The sequence below is a fragment of the Octopus sinensis genome, linkage group LG16 (assembly GCF_006345805.1).
Source record: "Octopus sinensis linkage group LG16, ASM634580v1, whole genome shotgun sequence".
In the NCBI taxonomy this organism is placed as follows: domain Eukaryota; kingdom Metazoa; phylum Mollusca; class Cephalopoda; order Octopoda; family Octopodidae; genus Octopus; species Octopus sinensis.
Window position 1 is genome coordinate 7,852,933 of NC_043012.1, and position 22,409 is coordinate 7,875,341.

Here is a 22,409-nt window from a genome sequence, read left to right on the forward strand (position 1 = left end):
CCCTGCCTACTTATTTGAAGCTGTCTCGTTCAGTTATAATTAGACATCAGTAAGAAGATACATGGTCTGTTGTTATCTTTCTCCTAATATTCCGGTGTCGTCTGAGTTTGACGAACGAAGAGAGGAAATCAGTTGGTGGGTGTCTCGAATTCTATACACCCAGCGTGCATTAAGGGTCACAGTCGAATCATAGACAAAACAAACTGTGTGTATAATATATATATATGCGCAAGTTTTAATCTATTTTTCTTGTCACTGCAGTGTTTTAAATTGAGGAAAGACATTTTAGAAGTGATAAAATTGAAACAATTACTAAACTTTTTTCTTTTTGTCCCGTTTTCTATTAAAAATGTTTTAACTGCTGTCCATGAGGGGGAAACCCGTTAACCCCGTTTTGGTTTCCCCCTCAAAGGTCAACCTACAGATTTGAGTCTCCTCAATTTAGACAGATGTAACAGTAAGAATTTACCAGAACGGGGCACGGTATTAGGGGGCAAAAATGTAAAATTCTTTGACGGGGAAAAAACAATAGCCCAATTCCTTCCCCACGGGGTTAGTGATATCTATTCCTACTCTGTCGATCAGAGATTACGTCTGCCTCATTTGACAGGTATAAAAATCCCAATTTACAATTATACAGGGTGGGCCAAAAGTCACGCACAACATAAGTTCAATATGCTTCGGAATTGTCGAAGACCTGCTTCAACTTTTCTAAAATTGAATAAAATAGATAAAATAATGATGAATACACGATGAATAATAATAGTAACGCAATATAAATATTTTGGAGTTTATTCTTTCCTCGCTCCAACTTCGTTTCCATCAAATGTAACATCTTTTTGCACCTTATTTTCTTTGAAATGTAATGTAAATTTATTTCTGCAAAATATGCATTTTGAAAAAATGTATTTCTGCAAACATGCATTTTAAAAAGAGGGTTATGGGAAAACAAAGTCGAGGTAACACATTGAAGTGTCATAAATATTTTTTCTTAAATGTCATCAACGTAATCGTAATTTACACCTTTCGAAGGTGTTATCTCCGCAAAGTTTTATTAAAAAAGACAAACCATTCCCTAAAAATAACTCATTTTGCAGAGCAATGATGGACAGTCATGCGTGGGGCATTAAACTGCAGTTATCTCTACTCGGTTACTTAGTTTAGTCGTTCGAGTTATGCTCCATGCCCACCCATGGGAAAAGAAAAGGTTAGGGTCCCCCCCTCACTCTTTATAGTATTCGTGTTTTTATACAATGTAAAAAAATTACAAGCTTAATATTCCTGGTTTTCACCTAGGTGGCCATGGTTCAATTCTCAGCATGCGATCACCGTTTCAAGTGTAGGCGTAAGCAATGGTTGTGTGGGTAAGAAACTCGCTTTGCAACCAAGAGGTTTCGAGGGCAGTCCCACTGAGAGGAACTTTGTTGACATGCCTATAAAATGTATTTCGGCAAGACTGTTAGATTAGGTAGTAAGCTTAAAAGCATGGTTGCTGTCCAATGACTGAAACGAGTAAAAGAAAAAAATGTACATATGCCCACACCAGTTTCCTTCCTACCCAGTCGCCACTTAAGGACATTTGTCAGACAAAATGTCTTCTGCATTTGTTATAGATTATGACACACAAGTCAATGGAAATATTAAAGTCTATGCGTGTTGGTCGTACAGCATGTGCACATTTCTGAAAGCGAAATATCACTGTAAACTGCAGCATATTAATCAAAATTAACACGAATAATAAGCATTAGATAATTATTGTTGCTATTACAAAAATAAATGCAATTTTATCAATAGACTAGCACTATGACCCGGCGTTGCCAGGTCATACTGCTAGTGCATGCATATACAGCTGTGTGCGTGCGCACATACACGCGAGTGCTGTCCAAATCTCCGACCTATCACATACAGCTAGCTGGCATTCAATTGGCGTATCAAGTTTCGGGCATTTTGATTGGGTTTCGGATAGAAAATTCACAAAAATGTCACTTCTATTGATTTTTTTTTTTTTTTAATAGCTTTGTGGGGTGACTGGGGAAATGTAAAGATGTGCACAACCACCCTTGGACGGTTTTGAATGACCATAGAAAGTGCGAACCCTCTAACTGAAAAATTGTGGATTTGTATATACACACACACACACAGACAGACATTTTGCCATTTTTATAAATATATATATATATAGATTTGTAGCGGACGCTTAATCGATTAATATCTGGCAGTGAAATTAGACAAGAGGTTATTACATTGAGTTCAAATGCCTTTGTTTTTGGGGTCGGTAAATTAGTGTGAGGCACTGGAGGTGGGTGGGGTGTCAATGTAATCGATTTGTCCCTTAACCTTCAAAATTGCTGGCCTTGTGCCTATTTTGGAAACCTTTCATATTCATCTCTTCCAGTATGCAGGGAAGAGCCCCTTACTTTATCATCATTCAAAGTCCATTTTCCATACTGGCATGGGTTGGATGGCATGACAGAAACTGGCAAGGCCATGTGATCCACCAGGTCCCATTGTCCGTTTTGGCTTGGTTTCTGCAGCTGGATGCTCTTCAGATGCCAACACTCTTCACAGTGCTTTTTCTATGGCACCAGTACCCACACTAACACTTAGTTTTAGGATCTCAATTCAAGACCCCATTATATATCATCATCGTCTAACACCCATCTTCCATGCTGATATATATATATATATATATATATATATATATGAGGTGTATTTGATTGGCAATTGAGTTGATTTGAGATTGTGTGTTCAAACTAAAATGACTGCTGCATGGGTGACACGGGTTAGCCATTCAGAAACACACAAAGGCTGTTAATTACAATTGAGCAGAAGCACAGTTGTAAGTCAACCGGTCAACCACAGTACAAATAAACGTTTGAGTAAAGTTAGTCTTTTCCTGTTTCTGAATGACCAGCTTGTGTCTTCCATGTTGCAATTGCTATGTATATATATATACATACATATTTTAATATTTTACTTAGGCGGTGAGCTGGCAGAATTGTTAGCACACCGGGCGAAATGCGTAGCCGTATTTCATCTGCCGATACGTTCTGAGTTCAAATTCCTCCAAGGTCGACTTTGCCTTTCATCCTTTCGGGGTCGATAAATTAAGTACCAGTTACGCACTGGGGTCAATGTAATCAACTTAATCCCTTTGTCCTTGTTTGTCCCCCTCTATGTTTAGCCTCTTGTTGGCAATAAAGAAATAAATGTTAGCATGCTGGACGAAATGCTTAGCAGTACTTTGCCTGTCTTTACGTTCTGAGTTCAAATTCTGCCGAGGTTGACTTTGCCATTCATCCTTTGGAGGAGGGGGGGGGGTCGATAAGTTAAGTACCAGTTGCGTATGGGGGTTAATTTAATCAACTGCCTCTGCCTCCTACCCCAAAATTTCAGGCCTTGTGCCTAGAGTAGAAAAGACTACTTAGGCATAGCAATACTAACTCAATATACATTTGCTTCCAAATAAATTGTTTGTCAAGTACAGAGTGTAATGAGATTAAATAAATGACAGGGGAACAAGAAATTATACAATGAACTTTGTAGGCTTATGTCTGTTTCTGCTACGAGATGCAGTGCACTCGGAGAAGAGTGCTTGTGCATTACCTTATAGCTTCCTCAGAGTTTACATTTGTTTCTTATGGGACAAAAGAGTGATTTCTAATGGTTTTGATGGTCACATTTAATGCACATGTAAAGCTATACATCTCACCTTCAAAGTTTTCCTTAATAAATTCTGTGCGACCCATGCAAAGCATGGAAAAGTGGATGGTAAAAATGATGATTATATATATATATCACACACTTGGTGAGAAAGGGACATTAGCTTCTGATCACTATTATCATAATCATTACTGGAACTTGGTGTTATCGGTCCACCTCAGTCCAACATGTGACTCAGGTGCTTAGCATGATGTGTATTGAATGCCAAATACATATAGTAATGTGAGGTAGAGTGAATAAAGAAGATAGTTGGAAGGAGGCATTGAAGTATTAGATGAACCAGTGACCTTACCACTAAACTAACATGCCATTTCCAATAACCTCTTGGATCACAAACTGGCTCCTCCTCCAATCTATTTCTCTATCACTAACTAAATGCTAGACTCCCCCCTGCCACCTGTTGTCAATCCTGTGTATGTAGTTTTTTCCATGTTGGAAAGGACATGTTCAACATCTAGTAGCCAGGTCCTGCTGTGTATAAAGTCATCTGTGCAGACCAGAAATTTGTGATGTGTAGCCAACCAATTCAAATACTGGACACCTTGAACTGTCATTTAAACACAACAGCACTAAAAGCTCAACTCTGGTATAGGAAACTTATATTCAAAAGAATTCAGTTTTATTTAAAACTAGCAGTATAACCTGGCTTTGCCCGGGATTAAGTTAATAACGTTCTTCAAACCAAACTAAGTAACATCAACGTCAAATATGGGCAAAATCCATTGATATATATATATATGGGCAACACACATACGCACACCTATTCGTGTGAGTGATCCGTATATCAACAAAACACTTTTTACCTTGATGAAAAAAAGAAAAACAACAAAAGTCACTCGTTGCTGGAAGGGGACTTAACTCATGTTTGCAAACAATGGTGATTTTTCCAACTTGAAAATTTATTTTTACTGCTATTTGCTGGTGCTCTGGGAAAAATAAGTTGACGAAAATACAGCTAGAGTCATAATGAATGTCCTCTTAAAATTGGAGTGACATGCATAAATTACATTCATGTACACACACATCTCGCCGTTTATAATATATACAGATTACATGTGTTCTTCCTTTTAGTACAGTGATTTAATTATTTCTAGTTGAGTAATCTATTTCCTTTATAGTAGTTTGTACAACTTGGGTAAATGTCACTTAATACAGCCTCAAGATGACCCATTCCTTGAAATAGAAATTGGGTAGACAGAAACTGCATAGAAAGCTGTTGAGTGAATTGTACCAATAATTCTAAAATTCTAAGGTTACACGTGTGTCTGTGGAATGCTAACATACTAAATCCTCCTCAGAGATCCATCACCTTCCGTTCTGGGGAAACATTAATTCAACAATTGGCTGCCTACCAATATTAAGCAGGGTAGTGAAAATGCTAATTTAACAAAAACATAAACCAAATACAAAACCATTCTATTAATGCTTATGTTCCACGACTTGACAGAGCTCAGGAGTGCACCGTGCTCCACTGTCTACATTAGTATGGTTTGTTACACCTAGACATTCTTCCCAGCACCAACTGTGTTAGAGCCCAAACTGCATACTTCTTTGCATGTTGCCAGCCCTGCAGTTTGCAAGGCTATAACTCAGAACAGCAGTTTTACGCTAGGAAATGAAGGATCAAGAATGGGAGAAGGGCCTGGGTGGCACGTAAAAAGCACACCCACTACACTCATGGAGTGGTTGGCGTTAGGAAGGGCATCCAGCTGCAGAAACACTGCCAGATCAAACTGGAGCCTGGTGCAGCCTTCTGGCTTCCCCGACCCCAGTTGCACCGTCCAACCCATGCCAGCATAGAAAGCGATGATGATGATGACGACAAACACCAGAATTTTGGAGTAGAAAAAAGAATTGATTTTATCAAACCCTTAAGGATAAAAGATGAAACTGACCAAGATTTAAATGCAGCAGAAGTGTTAAAAGACTGGTCCCTCTGGCAGTGCCACATAAAAGTACTCAGCACACTCTGTAAAGTGTTCAGTGTCAAGAAGGGCATCCAGCTGTAGAAACCATGTCAAATGAGAGTGGAGTTTGGTGCAGTTCCCCAGCCCTGGTCAAGCCACCCAACCTATGCCATCATGCACAATGGACGTTAAATGGTGAACCTCAACAACCAAAAGAAATAACACAAAGCATTTTGTTGGATGTTTTAATGTTGCTGCCAATTCACTGCAAGTAAATACCAAGAGAACCGAGAATAGTTGCTTCATTGTATTGTTTGAACAGTTGGGAAAATGTCAAAAAGTGAGTAGCAGCAGACAACAAAGAACTGATAGTAGTAGTAGAAGCATGTTGCTGTATGTATATCTATAGATAAATTTACATGCTGGAGTGGCTGCGAGGTACTAAATTTGCTTCCCAACCACATGACTCCGGGTTCAGTCCCACTGCATGGCACCCTTATAGTATCTTCTACTATAAGCTTTGGGCTGACCAAACTTTTCGGAGTGGATTTGGAAAATGCTCATTATGGGTCATATATATCACCATCATCGTCGTTTAACAATTTGACTGAGGTCTGGCAAACTAGACTCCAATCTAATCTGGCACTTTCTACAACTGGATGCCCTTCCTGACGCCAACCACTCCCGAGTGTAGTGGGTGCTTTTACGTGCCACCAACATGAGGGCCAGTCAGGCGGTACTGACAACGACCTCACTTGAATGTTTTTTCACGTGCTAGTAAAGCGACGCATGTAACGATCGAATTTGATTTTAATTTCACTTGCCTCAACAAGTCTTCGCAAGCAGAGTTTAGTGTCCAATGAAGGAAAATATATACATATAAATGTGTGCGCATTGTTCCCCACCACCGCTGGCCTGTTTACATCCCTGCAATTCAATGATTCAGCAATAAGCTTTATAGACTAAGTACTAGGGCCTCAATTCGACTAAAATTCCCCAAGCTGGTGCCCTAGCACAGTTGCAGTCTCATATATATATATATATAAAACCATCACCATTTAGCATATTTTCCATGCTGGCATGGGTTAGACGGTATGACCGGAACCAGTAAATAGAACTGTACCAGGTTCCAGCCTGATTTTGGCTTGTGTTCTATAGTGGGATGCCCTCCCCAACACCCATCACAATTATAAATTCACTTGGCCTAATGTGTCTTCTCAAGGACTTAATCATTTGTCATTGTCTCCGTGAGACCCAACATCTGAAGATCAAGCTTCACCATCTCACACCATGTCTTCCTGGGTCTACCTCTTCTACATGTTTCCTCAAAAGTTAGGGATTGGCCCTTCAGGTCAACACAGTAATAAATACAAACAAATATATCTCGTAACACAGAAATATCACTTTATTTCTCACAATATATTTAGTCCCTCATCATTAATTTCTGTTTCTTTAGCTTCTTTTGTGACACCTTCTTACGCACGGGCTCATCCTCACTTCCTGCTGGTTTTGGTACAGGGATTTCCTTTTCTGTGAGAATAACTTCAATATGGCATGGACTGCTCATGAAAGCTGTAAAGAAAGAACAAGTCACAAAGTTATGAAACATTAACAATATCCCCCATCAAATACGTTTGTTGTAGAACAATAAGAGGAATGGAAAGGAGGCAGATAAGACAAAGCAATAGAATCATTAACAATACTTACGATTAATACGTCCATGAGCTCTGTATGTCCGTCTTCTCATTTTAGGGGCTTGGTTCACTTGAATGTGTTCAATGACTAAGTGATCGGTGTCTAACCCCTGCAATGGTAGGATAGCAATTTATGAAGACAACAAAATAAATTTAAAAGTACAAAAGATTAAGTAGTGCTTACTGCCACATCAGTATGGCTGTTTCATAGGAATCTATGTTACTACTGCCTTTAATCCTGAGAAGTGGCTCCTCGTGGGGCTAAACATGGGGGTAATGTTGATTCCTATGGATGAGACATTGATATGGTGATACGCATTACTTCACAGTATAGCTACCATTTTCATCTCCTGTACAGATTTTCTAAACCAGCTACTTTGACTGTTATAAAAGATAATTATTGGACCCCACCCACCCATAACTACCCCCCCAAGAAAATTAAGGAGGAGAAAGGCGCCAAGCTGGCAGAAACGTTAGCACGCTGGGTGAAATGCTTAGCAGTATTTCGTCTGCCGCTACACTCTAAGTTCAAATTCAGCCAAGATTGACTTTGCTTTTCATCCTTTTGGGGTCGATTCAATAAGTACCAGTTACGCACTGGGGTCGATATAATCGACCTAATCTGTTTGTCTGTCCTCTGTGTGTGCAGTAAAGAAATAAGAAAATGAAGGAGAGAATTAAACAGCAGCAGATAGGGGTAGGAGTAATGGGTTGCACACCCCAGACTAAATGGCAGGTTTAACTGTGCTTTGCAGATGTGATTGGAAAGGCATTGCTGCAATCTTCCACAGAGAAATATAACCTTATTTGGAAATGGATAACAGTTGGCTTATAAGAAGGGCACTCGACAGGATGCAGAAAACCTGTCTCAGCAATAACCACCTACCCATGCAAGCAGGGAATAGTGGACAGTGATGAAGATGATAACTGTACAACAGACACTATTATATAAAGGTTAACCAAACCACTAAATGATTTCAAATTTTTGCACAATCCAGCAAGTCCAGCGAATGAGCAAGTTAATTACCTTGACCTCCCAGAGGATTAAAACAAATTACTAATTATGCAGTGGGATAGATAAACACCGTAATTATATACTGATATTGTCTGGTGTAGTTACAGAAACTAATTCTTCAAAAATCATAAAAGATTAAGGCCCTAACATTCACTGACATGAAGCAGAAACTCAGGGTATTCTTGTTAAACATGTGCAAGAAGGACTGAGGTAAGTGGTTGCTTGGTTGATGGTGCACTTCCAGCTAAAGTAAGAACATAACAAGTCCATACTGTAACAACACTAACTAGCTGGCCATTCCACAATCAAATGTAAAATTAACCCATAACATACCGTGTGTCACACATCTCTCCACCAGTGCATGTATCTCTCAGTATCATACCACTTAAAGCAAATTATGAATTCTTCAAGTGAGTTACCAGCAGACATTCCCTCTATTGTGAAGATTTTGCAATGTAACCTGATCTTTTTCTTAGTACAAATGACAATTTATGGAGGGGAAAATAGAAAAAAAACCCTAGACTACAAGGGGATACACAAACCCCTCTATACGTCTTTAGCTATTTTCTAATCAACTAACGCAGGCCTGAGCAATAGGTTTGGAAAATTCTCAACAGGATCTTAAGAATTAATACACATGAATGAACAATTCTTTTCGAGGAGACAAAGAGCACTTTCAGTATGTACTTTCTATCTACACGAAGACGAATATTAACCATACAGCTGTTACAGAAATGCCAAACGTGTAGAATGAAGAACAGTATATAGAATCTTACCTTAAACTCAGCATTACTTTCAGCATTCTTCAACAACTGTAAAAGAAATTTAGCACTCTTCTTGGGCCACCGACCCTGAGTAGCTTTCCACTGTTTAGCCTGAAAAAAAAAAACCGGAGAAATAAGCAGGACATCAGAGAGTTTTAAGAACTGTTGGGAAAACTGAAATTGGGAACATGACACCACCAGTTCTACACTTGACAATAGAAAGTCATATCGTAAGAAGATAAGCGAATACTATTTTAGTCAAAACAGATTGTAACACCAAATGGTCAATTCTACCACAGATGAAGTGTCACAGCAAATAGTCTGAGAAATAGCAGATACTATCAACTCAAACTTTTACGGGGCACAATGGACCTTTCAAGTGTTGGACCTCACGGAAGCAATGACGAATGGCCAAGACATTTGGCATTATGCTGAACTTGAGAAGATCCATTGCGCCGGGTAAAATTGCAGCTGTGGCAGATACTGGTGTGATGCAAATGCCATATAGGAAATGCATCCTGTCTTAGAAAATATGCCAAATCAAGACTGGAGTCTGGCGAAGCCTTCCAACCCTGGAGTGGTTTGCATCAGGAAAGGCATCCAGCGGTAGAAAGCATGCCAGCATGGACAACAGACATTAAATGATCTTATAACTAGAACACACCCTAAAATACTATACTGCAGGGATCCTTTTTCGGTTTGTGCATACATACCAACTTTAGCTCTACACAGTAAGTAAAGATATCTTCAATTTGAAAATTTGTACAATAAACATACACTTGCAACTATCCAATCAACCCTTTTAATTCTGTCTCCACTCTCTCATCTATTCATCTTGAGGGCTCAATGTGGCACCATATCACTACTAGTCTAATATAATGCAATGTAACCATTATACAACAACAAACTTGTTCTTTCTATCATACTCCAACTCCTCAGTACCAAGCATAAGGTCACCACTCACCCTGTATAATATCCCTTCTTATCATTGGGGATCTTTAGTCTTGCTAGTTACAGGATATTGAAAAAGCAGTGCTAGAACTAGAGAAACCACAACAAAGCAGACACTGGACATGACACAATCCTCAGTGAAACTGTCCAACATAGAAAATGGACATTAATCATGGTAACATATGGTTTATCTGGAGCAGGGAAGAAATAGGCCCCTCATTGGTGTAACAAAGGCAATCATTCCCTCTCACAGCCAGATACTAGCAAAAAAAAAAAACCCAGGGCCAGTACATTTTCACTAACTCCAACTGGCCATAAATTGTAATATAATGCCATAAACTTTCGTGTATTGTAGAAGTGTAACCAAATTATAGGACATAAATTTTAACAACAAAATCTTCTCATATGAACCCACGTTCTATAGGTGCAGGAGTGGCTGTGTGGAAGAAAGATTGCTTCCCAAGTACATGGTTCGGGGTTCAGTCACACTGCGTGGCACCTTGATTAAGTGCCTTCTACTATAGCCTTGGACTGGCCAAAGCCTTGTGAGTGGATTTGGTAAACAGAAACTGAAAGAAGCCTGATATATGTGTGTATATATGTATTTGTGTGTCTGTTTGTCACACCGCCTTTGCTTGACAACTGAGGATGTGTTTACGTTCCATTAACATAGCAGTTCAGCAAAAGGGACTGATAGAATAAGTACAAGGCTTACAAAGAATAAGTGCTGGAGTTGATTTGTTCAACTAAAGGTGGCTCTCCAACATGGTTGCATTCAAATATATTTATTCACTGTGGATTAACCATCCATTATCTCATAGCTTTGAGACTGCCATGATGTGAGTGTACACCCTAAGACACTGTAGGGTAGGTTATGAGAACATAAAACAAGCAGAATATTTGGGACAGCTAAGGCCAGTTTAGATGATAAAGAACTAAAATATTCTCAGCTTCACCAGAGTTTAAAATTTTGTGTATTTATTCCACATCCCCACACAAACCATCAGGATTTCACCATCCACATCACACAAGAAATCCTCTTCAAGACCCAAATGAAGCAACAATCATTGCTTTTTACCAACAAAATAGAGGACCATTCCAGATCATATTAACTTACCTGAGCATGACGGCCGACTCCACCACAAAATCTCCGGAATGGGACAATTTCTTTTTTCTCCATAACATTTTTGAGATATCGGGTGGCACGCTTCAAATGCATCCTTTTAATAGCTTGGGCCGTCTCACGTGTGTTCTAGAAAAAACAAAAACAAAACAAGGTCATCAAGGACACCATGGCTGTATATACATATATATTTGACATGGGCGATTCTTTGTCTTGGGATTCACGGTCATATGGCTGGGTGGAACTGTGCAAAAAATCAGATGTGTAGAATGATCCAGTGGTAATGCTGGGCTTTGTATTTTTTGCATAGCTCCTATGGTTACTGAGATAATCTACTATAATAATACTCCTGTGTTTATAAATGAGAAAGGAAGGGGTGATGGCATACTTGGTAGTGGGATGATGAAAATTGTACACTGAAAAAATCAAACAGTGTTTCAACTATGTGTGAATATAAGAGGAGGGGGGTAGGTGAATGTGTGTGTATGCACAATGGAAGTGGGATCCCTTAGTATTTGGGTTTATTTTTTGATTGGTTGAATCTTGGTTGTTCTTTTTTTGTTGGTCAGTCATTTTTAGCGTTTTGGCAAAAAAAGCAATTCTAAAAAAATTCTTTAACGTAAGCATGTCCAAACAAGTTGAATGCTTACACAGAACAGGTTTTACAGCCACATCATCCAAACTGACCAGGTGAAACTGGGCTTAGCTGCTAGTATATATATATATATATAAAAGAACGAAAACACTAATTTATTAATGATGGAAGTAGAATAATACCAAAAGGTTGTCTTTATATCCAAATTAACATAGATTTCTTGTCAGAACAATGAATACTGCATTGAGAAATCTTTTCACATCAGAGCTTGGTGCATAACGACAGATATAGATCGTAGCAGACATATTTGTCACGGGTGCCGGAACGCTCATATCACATGATTTTATTCCAATGGAAACTACCAATGGTAGGCACCCCATCACCAAATGCCAGTAAAGTCTAGTTGTTACGATATATAGAACACCAGCATATTTCCAGACACTGATGTTGCAAATAACCAGCAGGTTTGATAAAATCCAGTAATTAAGCATCTGGTGCATAAAAACGCACGCAGAGATTATAATGGATAAGTATTGTCCGTCATGGAATCTTTCTTGATAAAAATCTTCTTGTAAAATTTCTTCAAGCCATTTGTATTTGGCTTCTGATTGGCTAAATTTACAATGCATCAAGTGGTCGGAAGAAATTTAACAAGAATCAGAGACTGCTTTATTTGAGCGAATACAAGAATTACTGTCTTGCATTATTCTATCGGAGTTTGGAAAGGCATCCAGGCATTAGAAACCAAACCGAAACAGAAATAGAGCCTGAACAGCTCCTGTCAAACCATCCAACCCATGCCAGCATAGAAAATGGACATTAAATGATGATGACGAACAGACTTAAAACATTTCTCTAACAATTACTATTACAGAAATGGGTTAACAACCTGAAGTCAATTACATAAGGATTGTGTAATTTATTTCAAATGACAAAACCATACACAAAACACAGGTTAGGTTGGGTCCAGTTCTTGCTTTGAGAAAACAGAAAAGAAATCCCAAATTTCCCACATATTCATTGCAGGTAGAAAGTGAGTCAAACAGACACAGGCTGGTGCTTGTGTACCGTTTTGACGAAATGGTTCATGTTCTATACACGGCACTAATATTTTATCAAATAATGATTTTGTAGAACAAACTAGATCAGCCACAATAACTTTTGGAAATGGTAAGGGACGGGGAGAAATCCAGCTATTAATAGTAGGAGCATTTAGGTGTTCGTGTATAAGAAATAAGGATTTCTTGACTGTGGAGTCAAAAAGTAGAGACAATCAGTTTAGAAGCCCATGGATCAAGTCCTGCCACCAACACCAAAACCTTGAAATATTCGTGACATCTCCCTTCAAAACAAGCACCATGGCCAGCAAGTTCATCAATATATTATGAACATTATGCTGAATCACCACAGCATAAAATGTCTGTGAGAGAGGCCAGTAACATACTGAATGGGTGGAGCACCAGCACATATCCATTTGACATGTATCACCATTGTTTCTATCACTTTTACCTGCTTACATCAGTTGAACAGAATTTACCAAGGTAGATCTTCTACAGATGGATGCCCTTTATGTGGCCAACCCAAACAAGGTAATTACCCCCCCATAGCTAGACATGCTTTTTACAGACACATCAACATTGTTTAATGTCCATTTTTCATGCTGGCAAGACACTAATCGCCTGTTGTGGCATGCTTTCTATGGTTGCATGTGCCTCCTAACACCAACCACTTTACAGAATGCGCCGCTTGTTTTACGTGCCACTAGCACAGGTGTGTTCATGCAGCACCAGCGTGAGTGCATTTTGTGGCACCAGCACATGCAAAGGAATAGCCTGTGTGTATGGATGGCAGCGATTTTAAACAACATTTACCATTATGACAATGACACTTGTTTACAAACAACTATCATGCAATGTAAAACCAAGGCCACACCCACGTGATAGCGGGACTAGGTGCAGGCATGCCAGTGTGGTAAGAAGTTTGCTTCACAACCACATGGTTTTGGGTCCAGTCTTATAATATGGCACGTTGGTCAAACGTCTTCTAGTATAGTCCTGGGCCGACCAAAGCTTTGTGAGTGGACTCGGTAAATGGAAACCGAAAGAAGCCCATCATATATTACACAGGTGCATGCATGTGTCAATGCATTTGCCGTCTCCTTGCCTCGATGCCACTGTCATGAATGTGGCATCCATTTCCAATCTTCTATGAAAACATGTCTGCTTAAGGCGACAACGCCACCTTACCTGAAGAAAAATCTGCCTCTACCAATACACCTGACTCATGCAAGCACAGAAAAGTGGACATTAAAACAATGATGATGAGGATAACCAAGACTATAGAGGTCATTATAATGGTATCAATACAAGACTATGTAGAAAAAAAACCCCATCTGAGAAAAGAAGACAAAATATTTACCTTGAAGTGTACACGTAGGAGAGAGCCTCTAGCCTTGGCAGCTGTAAAGAGAATAAAACGTTAGTGCCAAAATTATCGGAGACTTAGGGTGAAGGATACAAAACCCTTAATAGCTAATTTTTACCGATATAAAAAAAGGCATGATGTCAGAACGTCATCGTAGATGAAGTGAACACACAATAGATGTATTTTTAACACTACCATACAAGGGACATAACTACGCAACGTTAAAATTCGCGACAGGATTACCATACACTGCTTACTTCGAATTCCCATTGTACTGAGTCATGTGGATTCATTAAAACACTTGATATATTTTTCTTGCTAAATCAAGAAACTCCAGACTTGGCACCACAGAAAAAGCAGTCTCCTTGCTGGCATCATGTAAAAAGCACCCAGTACACTGTAGTGGTTGGCGTTAGGAAGGACACCCAACTGTAGAACCCAAGCAATACAGACAATTGGAACCTGATGCAACTCTCAAGCTGTCAAACTGTGTAACTCATGGCAATATGGGAAACGGATGTTTACTGACGATATATATATACACACGATCTGCCCCACCAAAAGCAACAGAACCATTACCAAATCAAACCCATTACGTATTTAATTTTTATGTCAAAAACTTAGTTTTAAACTTACAACATTCCATGTTAATTCATATGCAAAGCACCAGCTTAATGACAAAATTACTCTAAATTAATTAAAGCAAAGGCAATGCATTTCCACAGAAACACAATATCAACAGATAAACATAACGGTCAAGTGATCTGCCTTGAAATATCTGTGATGTCAGCTGTATAAAGAAACACATTGGCAGGCAACTGCCAGAATGATTGGAGATTTACCTTACGTTAGGCTTCACAACTATAGAGTGCCATGTACGGCTCTGTGGTTGAGAAGTTCCAACTCCTGGTTTGAGCTCACCCCACTACACTCCAAAACAAACCCATCTTCAATCATGATGTAGATTAAAGACTTGTGTGCGAAATGTAGATGTCATGTATGTTATATGCCCCCCCCCCCTATAAAGTTGCTTATGTAATCAATTATTTACTCATCCAGTCTGTTGGAGAAATTCCTCAAATTATTCTAATTGTAATCTGTATATCAATTTGAAAGGTTGGATAGTATATTCTGATACTCCCATTCACACTAGCTCACTGATTGGAATTCCTTTAATACCCCCTCACTGCACAAATGTAATATTTCTTGCTTAGCCCAGCCACATCTGACCCAAATATTCTACATTTTATGTCCAACCTCTCTAAAGTGTCATTGTAAAAATACACCACCACATCATCAAAATCTGAAAGTTACGGGATAAACATGATTAATTCAAAACAACATGAATAATTGTGAGACTTACACTTGCTAAGGTTTTCGGGTTCACTCGAGTAACGAGTCATTTTTTCAGTCACTAAAAATATAAAACAATGACAGATTAGGACAAATACATATATATTAAGCAAGGGATGAGAGGAAGGAGAACGATGCAGACTTAATGACCCATACCAGTAATTAACCTATGCAGACTCAAAATTTGATTTATTTGTCAAGTTACAAAAGCAGAGGCCACCATGTTGCAGTCTGAAGCTGCCTCTGCTGGTTCTTTGGTCCCATACCAAAACTATTCTTGTCCTTTGAGGAAAATGAGTCCCTCACTGAAGTGTCCACCTCCTCTTGGTCAATGATGCATTGCAAGTGCAGGAAGTGGGTAATATATTCTGTGCACCAAAGGGTAAAAACCACCTTTGGTCATGAATGACCATGGGATTGCACCTAGAAAGTTACCCCTCCAAGGCACAACACCGAGCAAGGTAGATTTTACGGAAGACCAGCAATTGCCCATGCACACCAGCCTCTCCCCCTTTAATCCCACAGTGACCCAAAGGCCGATACAGTTTGGCACCAGTGATGTTGCAACTCATTCCTACAGCTGAGTGAACTGGAACAATGTGAAATAAAGTGTCTTGCTCAAGAACACAACACAGTCCAGTGTGAGAATTGAACTCACTACCTTGATTGTGAGTCCGACACTCTAACCACCTAGCCATGTGTCTTCAAAAGAAAACGGAATCTCACAAGATGGACGTAGTAGACAGAAATTGTGTGGAAATCTGTACACCAAATCACCATCAACTCAACACCTGTTTTTTTAGAATTGGGAATATTCTATAACTCTTTTAATACAAACCCCACTTGACACTGCCTCTGATTCTGTTAGCACTTACTCCTTCTAAAGTACTTAGAACCAAAATGAGATTAATGATTAAGTTACGATCCTCAGTACTGATGAAAAATACTCTTTTCCCTTCAACTCTCTCAATCACCAACATACTGGCGGCCAGCACAATGACCATTTACCTCATCATGAGGGATACTAGTCCACAAGGCACTGTTATGGCTAGATACGGTTTGTATTATTCTATAATAGAGACAATTTTCTTCATTTACATGGAAAGCAAATTCAAAAAATGCGAACTGAAACAAATGGCAAGACTTCCATTTCTAACCCCACCTTTTGTATTTTTCTACACAAACCCCCGCTTTCGGCTACGGAGAATACGAATCTGCAAAAAAATTGGCCATGAATTACTTGAGGGTTGGTGACAAGAAATTGAAAAGACTTCGCCCACCCCACTCATTTTCTCCCAAATGTGTTTATTAAAAACTTTTTTTTTCCCCAAACCCCCGTTTTCGGATACGGATGTTCCGGAAAATTACCAAAAATCGGCATTGTGAAACCCCAACTCAAATTCTGACTTTTACCGCCGATACAAAACGGAAGGGGCCACATAGAAACATGCTGAACTCCACAAATGCCTTCACCCCCTTTTCCAGCTCCAATTCCATCACCCCAGAAACGCTTATATAATGAAATAGTAATAATGTATCCTCTCTACAGCAAAAAACCCTCTGGGGTTTGATGAAGACCAGCTTGCCAACCTGTTTAAAAAAACTTTCAGGTCGGGGTATTTGGATAATTTCCAAAGATCCCTGGCCTGGCAGTGTTATAGGAATGCTTTATCTGTTCGCGAGAAGTTATCACGGCACGGAGTTTCAGTGCCACCGACGTGTCCAAGGTGCGAGTTGGACGATGAAACCGTCCAGCACGCTTTTGTTCACTGTCGGAAGTTGTCCGACTTGATAAGTTACGCAGAACACGTGTTATCGCATCTGGGACGAGTACAGCTGTCGGCTGAGTCTATGATTAAGATGATACCGCCAACTGGACTCTCGAAGGAAGGTGAGGCATGTTTTCACTGCACGGTTGCAGTAGTAAAGGAATGCATGTGGAGAACGAGAATGGAAGGAGCCGCGATAGGATCCTTTGTCTCCGGCCCCAGCTTGCTCACTTACTTCAGATATCATCTGAAGAGCAAAATGGGGCTGGAGAAGAGGATCTTACCGCGGCGTGTGTATGAGAAAAGATGGAAGGAAGTGGAAAAAAAGGTGGGTGTCAGAAACCCAGCTTGACCATGGAGGAGAGAGAGGAAGTGGAAGCTGCAGGGCCTCATAAATTGCCGGGGTGCAGAGGCTCCAGTTATGTACTGTGGTTTGTTCTACTAAGTCATGTAAAGAACATTTATTTTTATTTTTATAATCCAAATGTAAATGAAAATTTTTAAAACGAATCTCTTAACTGTTTTTTTGCATGTATGTCCTGTATTTGTCCTTCTATGTGTGATTATATAATCATAATAAAGAAATATCTACAGCAAAAAACCTGTTCCTTCGCTCACACTTTAACCCAACATCTCCCAGCATAAAGCTGTCGCCCTCTTTACTGCCATATCATTTCAGTTGAGGGCCAACTATTTCTTGTAAGTTACTTGGTAACCCTCAATAGAGCCAGTATCACGAGGTGAAGTACCTGGTACACTGCGAAATAGGTAGCGTCAGACAGCATCCCAAGGCAGCCACAGGAGCAAGGCACAAGCCACTGTGTAGTCAGATCCTGCCGAAGTAAAACCACGTGTGGAATACTCGAATGTCAACAGGAATTCGGAGCTGTGTTGGTTTTCTGCCTACAAAACGGTAAATAACTCAGGCTCTTGTCTTGTAGCAAAGTTTGTTTATATACGTATTCCACTCTACCACGTCACAATGTTGGTAAACCAAACATTAACTGCTCGGATGAAGCCACAAGGGATGCTTAAATACTCGGGTTCAAATGTACTTTATCTAATAGCAGAAACAGTTGTTAGCTAATGAAGTTGACGTTAATTCGTATCCCCTTGTTATATAATTTCGTATTTCACACACACTATATATATATATATCAGTGCTTTTCAAACTTTTTGCTGGAGCGGAACCCCAAAGGAAACATCCCACTGGCTCGAGGAACCCCTGTGCAATAATTTAATAGTCTTATGCACACATATCTGCAGAGGAGAATTAAAAATTACTGCCGATTTTAGCAGTTTTGTAACTTCTTGCGGAACCCTGGTTGAAAACCATATATATAATATAGACACTGTGACGCCAGCCAAGAACCGAAAGCACATGTGGTCGCTAGACTTGCTAGAAACAACAACCAAGTCTGTGAAATCACACACTGCAATATAGTCTTACATACAGTGTGAAATACACACAGATTAATAAGAAAAAAAAATTGCCGGTACTGTTAGCAATAACTTTCCCCAGTACAACAAAGCAGGAGACACAAAAATAGGTAAATACAGGTATATGTAGCATAAATGAATCCGTCTAAAAATGAGACATGGAACAGTTGAATTTTCTACCGACTGCCACAGTCTCATAGTTAACTCAAAAGACATACAACCTCTGTGGATCAGTAAACCAACAAAAACTCTTATTGTTATAGATTACAACACACAAGTCAATGGAGATATTAATGTCTATGTGTGTTGGTCGTTCAGCATGTGTACATTTCCGAGAGCAAAATATCATCGTAAATTGCAGCATATAAATCAAAATTAAACACGAATAATAAGCATTAGATAATTATTGTCGCTAATACAAAAATAAATGTAATTTTATCAATAGATTAATCAAAGAACAGATCGATTAAAATCTGGCAGTGAAAATAGACGAGACATACCTCAGTTAAATACCGGAAGAGAAAGACCTAAGTAGACAGGATTCTGGGTAACTAAGATGAATAACTCTGACAATTTCCGATTTCGATGGGAACTCTCTAGCGTATAATCTCGAACCCAAGTTTCATCTGAACCAAAATGTTAATTTCCTTTCGTTAAAATCTCATTAATTTCGTCACTTAATTACTTTAACCGTTCACCTGGCGACTAAAACATTATTAAATCTATATTTCCGCGTTGTTTTTATTGTTTAATAGTGGCTAAACGTTTAGGTGAGGAGGTAGAAAAAGGCGAGTGTCCTAGATAATTAAGCAGAGGAGAGGTAATGATAGAGCGAGTGATGACATTGTCAGGTTATTAATAAGTTGGCAGGTAACCCGACGTCTTTCTTTTCTCTCTCTCTCTCTCTCTCGTCCTGTAACGTCATTTCCTACTACTGCTATTATGGGCTGCCCTCTACACAGCACAACAAACATTTCCCCGTAAGTCTTATTCTTGCCAATAATGTGCATTTGTTGCCTCCAGAAATCATTGTTCACCACCTGAAATTGGGGGACAAGTGTGGACACTGCTAGTTTTAATTCCTCCGTGCCAACCACAGTTAAAGGATTTATATATCTGCTACCACCCACACACAGAAACACGTTCCATTTCTCACTGTTGACTATCGATGAAATGAGAAACCATTTTAAAAAAAAAACTGCCGATCGCACTCACTAGAACCTTCTTCTTATCTCCATCAACTGCAGTTCAGTCTTTTATTATCATTCTCTTAATTTTTCATTCTCTCTTTGTGTGTATATATATATCTATATACATATATATGTATATATATATATATATATATATATATATAATCACATATAAACACATAGAAGGCACCACACATTACACCGCACCGCGTGTTAGTATCTCTGTGTAGTCCGTAAGGTGCCCCCGCCGCCAACGACAACACGGACACACCACGACCAACGTCTAAACATTTCCACTTCTCTTTAGTGGACTTTAGTGTCGGTCTGTCTGTCTGTCCGTTTGTCTCTCTCTCTCTCTGTATGTAATGTACATAAATATACATACATGCTAGCTTCTTCCTCCGTCACTTATATTGCCAGGCAAAGGTGGAAGCTGTTGTTTCCTTGTTTAAATCTAAACGGTGGTGGTGCGTTAGAAGAGACAAAAACAGCCGCTTTATTCCTTCCTACGCTTGCTATTAATGTTGTCTGTGACAACGAGCAGGTTTAACCATCACAAACACCCAGTCAACAAACAACAGCTGAATCAACCATTAACCACAACCGCAGTGTGGGGGAAGTATTAATGATATTAGAGAGGAGGAAGAAGAACTAGGAGAAAGTAAGAGCAGAGAAAGCGGAAGAAAATACAAGAAGGAAAAAGCCACACATTATCCGAGGACATAGATATCGATAGATATATATATAGATTACATAATATATATATATATCTACAGAAATATATATTTTATATTTATTAAGCTTTGAAGAAACATCAACTATTTTGAACTTGGTGAAATTAGTGGAGAACAGCGATTATTTTTTCTACATCTTCTATTACCTTCGTCTTCGTATCACAATTGGCCGTTGTGTGAATCTTTATGAGTAGGAAGTAATCGCAATAGTAGCACCACATACACACTACCAGCACCAGTTCCAACAACGTCTCAGAAAAAAAAACAAAACAAGAAAATTAAATAAATATATATATATGTGAAAACAATTGCTGCACCCCGGAGGGAGAGGTAATATAAACCAACCCCGAGTGATATCCAAAACCCTGAATGACTCAGGCATCAGAATGTGACAAGGTACAAACTTAGATCTATCTATCGGCCGAGATAAGTATATTATATATATATATATTTATTTATATATATATATATGATATTGATAGCTAGTTTTGTAGAGAGAGGATTTAATCGATCAGTTTCGACATAGCTAAACATTCGAGCGAGAGTGGAAATCGATCTTAACCTAAAAGCGAGACCTACCCATACCTATTTACACACACTGCTTCTCTTATCACCTCTATTACTCTCGTCTTTCATCTGGCATATGTAGTTTAGTTTTATTAGTTCGAATCACGACTCTAATCAGTTTTTTTTCCCTTGACTCCCTGAGTGAGTGAAAAAGAGAAATCTAGTAAATTTTCGTTGTCGGTAACATCGTCCATTTTTAACCCTGAAGACTTCAAGTGGACACCAGAGCTGATCAGTGGTTCAAAAATGAAGAAAAAGCCCAACCTTACACTACCTCCTTCCGTAGCGGAGCCCCAGAATGACTGTTCTAACGAGTAAGTACCACTCTTTCGTACATCTTTATTATTTACACCCACTCATTCGCTGTGAATTAAACCCATACTACATACATACATACCTTCACACCTCTACCTATCTTGGATAGATAGAAATGTGTTCCCACGACCTTTCCGAAATTATCCGACTATCTATATCCATACACACGTAACCTCATCAACACATATCTGTATATATAAATCTGTATATATTCCCATAATTTGTGTAGAGTGTATTGTATATGGAATAGTAAAAAGACATCACGGTCATTATTCAAATCGGAAATTCAGATATACCATCTTATAATATTAAAGATAATAATAATTAAGGTATCAACTGCGACACTTATCTATTATACAATCTTAACCACCCACACAAGAAAACATATTTTAAATTTAAAAAGAAAACAACGTGAACAAATACAGAAAGGAAAAAAAAAACCAACATTACATCTAAACAATTAAGCATTTATTCATAAATATTCATAAATATATCCCCATTAATATCAGTCCAGTCTCTGGTTTCTTTTCCTGGAATTCCATTTACCATATTTCGTTCCAAGAAACCACAAGAATCTGTATTTTTCAACAGTTAAATTGTCTAAATAGGAGCTGAGAGAGAGAGAGAGAGAGAGAGAGACCTTCCCTGTCGTCGTCACCACCACCACCACCACCGCCGCCGCCGTCGCAGCTGCACGCCTGTGCTTGTTATGTAGATTCATTAAGTCCCCTTAATTAACCACATCAAAGGCCTAATTAAGTAAGATATTTGGAAACAACAGTTGTATAGTTTAAGCTAGCTTTACTGTTTTGCTATCGATACTGGCATTTTATTAAATACGCTTT

General features: G+C 38.9%; 2 protein-coding genes across 3 annotated transcripts in view; one reads left to right on the forward strand and one right to left on the reverse strand.

Moving 5' to 3' along the window:
* Positions 1-7,012: 7,012 nt before the first annotated feature.
* On the reverse strand, positions 7,013-19,323 carry LOC115220375 (60S ribosomal protein L17). Its single transcript, XM_029790490.2, has 7 exons — positions 19,259-19,323; positions 15,560-15,610; positions 14,191-14,231; positions 11,172-11,306; positions 9,116-9,214; positions 7,338-7,434; positions 7,013-7,202 (listed from the first exon to the last, which is right to left on the reverse strand). Exons 2-7 carry the CDS (start codon positions 15,597-15,599, stop codon positions 7,054-7,056), a joined length of 561 nt encoding a protein of 186 aa, XP_029646350.1. The 5' UTR covers positions 15,600-15,610; positions 19,259-19,323; the 3' UTR covers positions 7,013-7,053.
* Positions 19,324-19,523: 200 nt separating this feature from the next.
* Positions 19,524-22,409, forward strand: part of LOC115220569 (dual specificity mitogen-activated protein kinase kinase 1) — an 89,782-nt gene continuing 86,896 nt past the window's right edge. Inside the window, exon 1 of one of the 2 annotated variants that reach the window (XM_029790719.2) lies at positions 19,524-21,563. In XM_029790719.2, coding sequence (XP_029646579.1) covers positions 21,496-21,563 — 68 coding nt within the window. In that variant the 5' untranslated portion in view covers positions 19,524-21,495. The remainder of the gene's footprint in view (positions 21,564-22,409) is intronic. The other variant, XM_029790718.2, reaches the window with a different exon arrangement.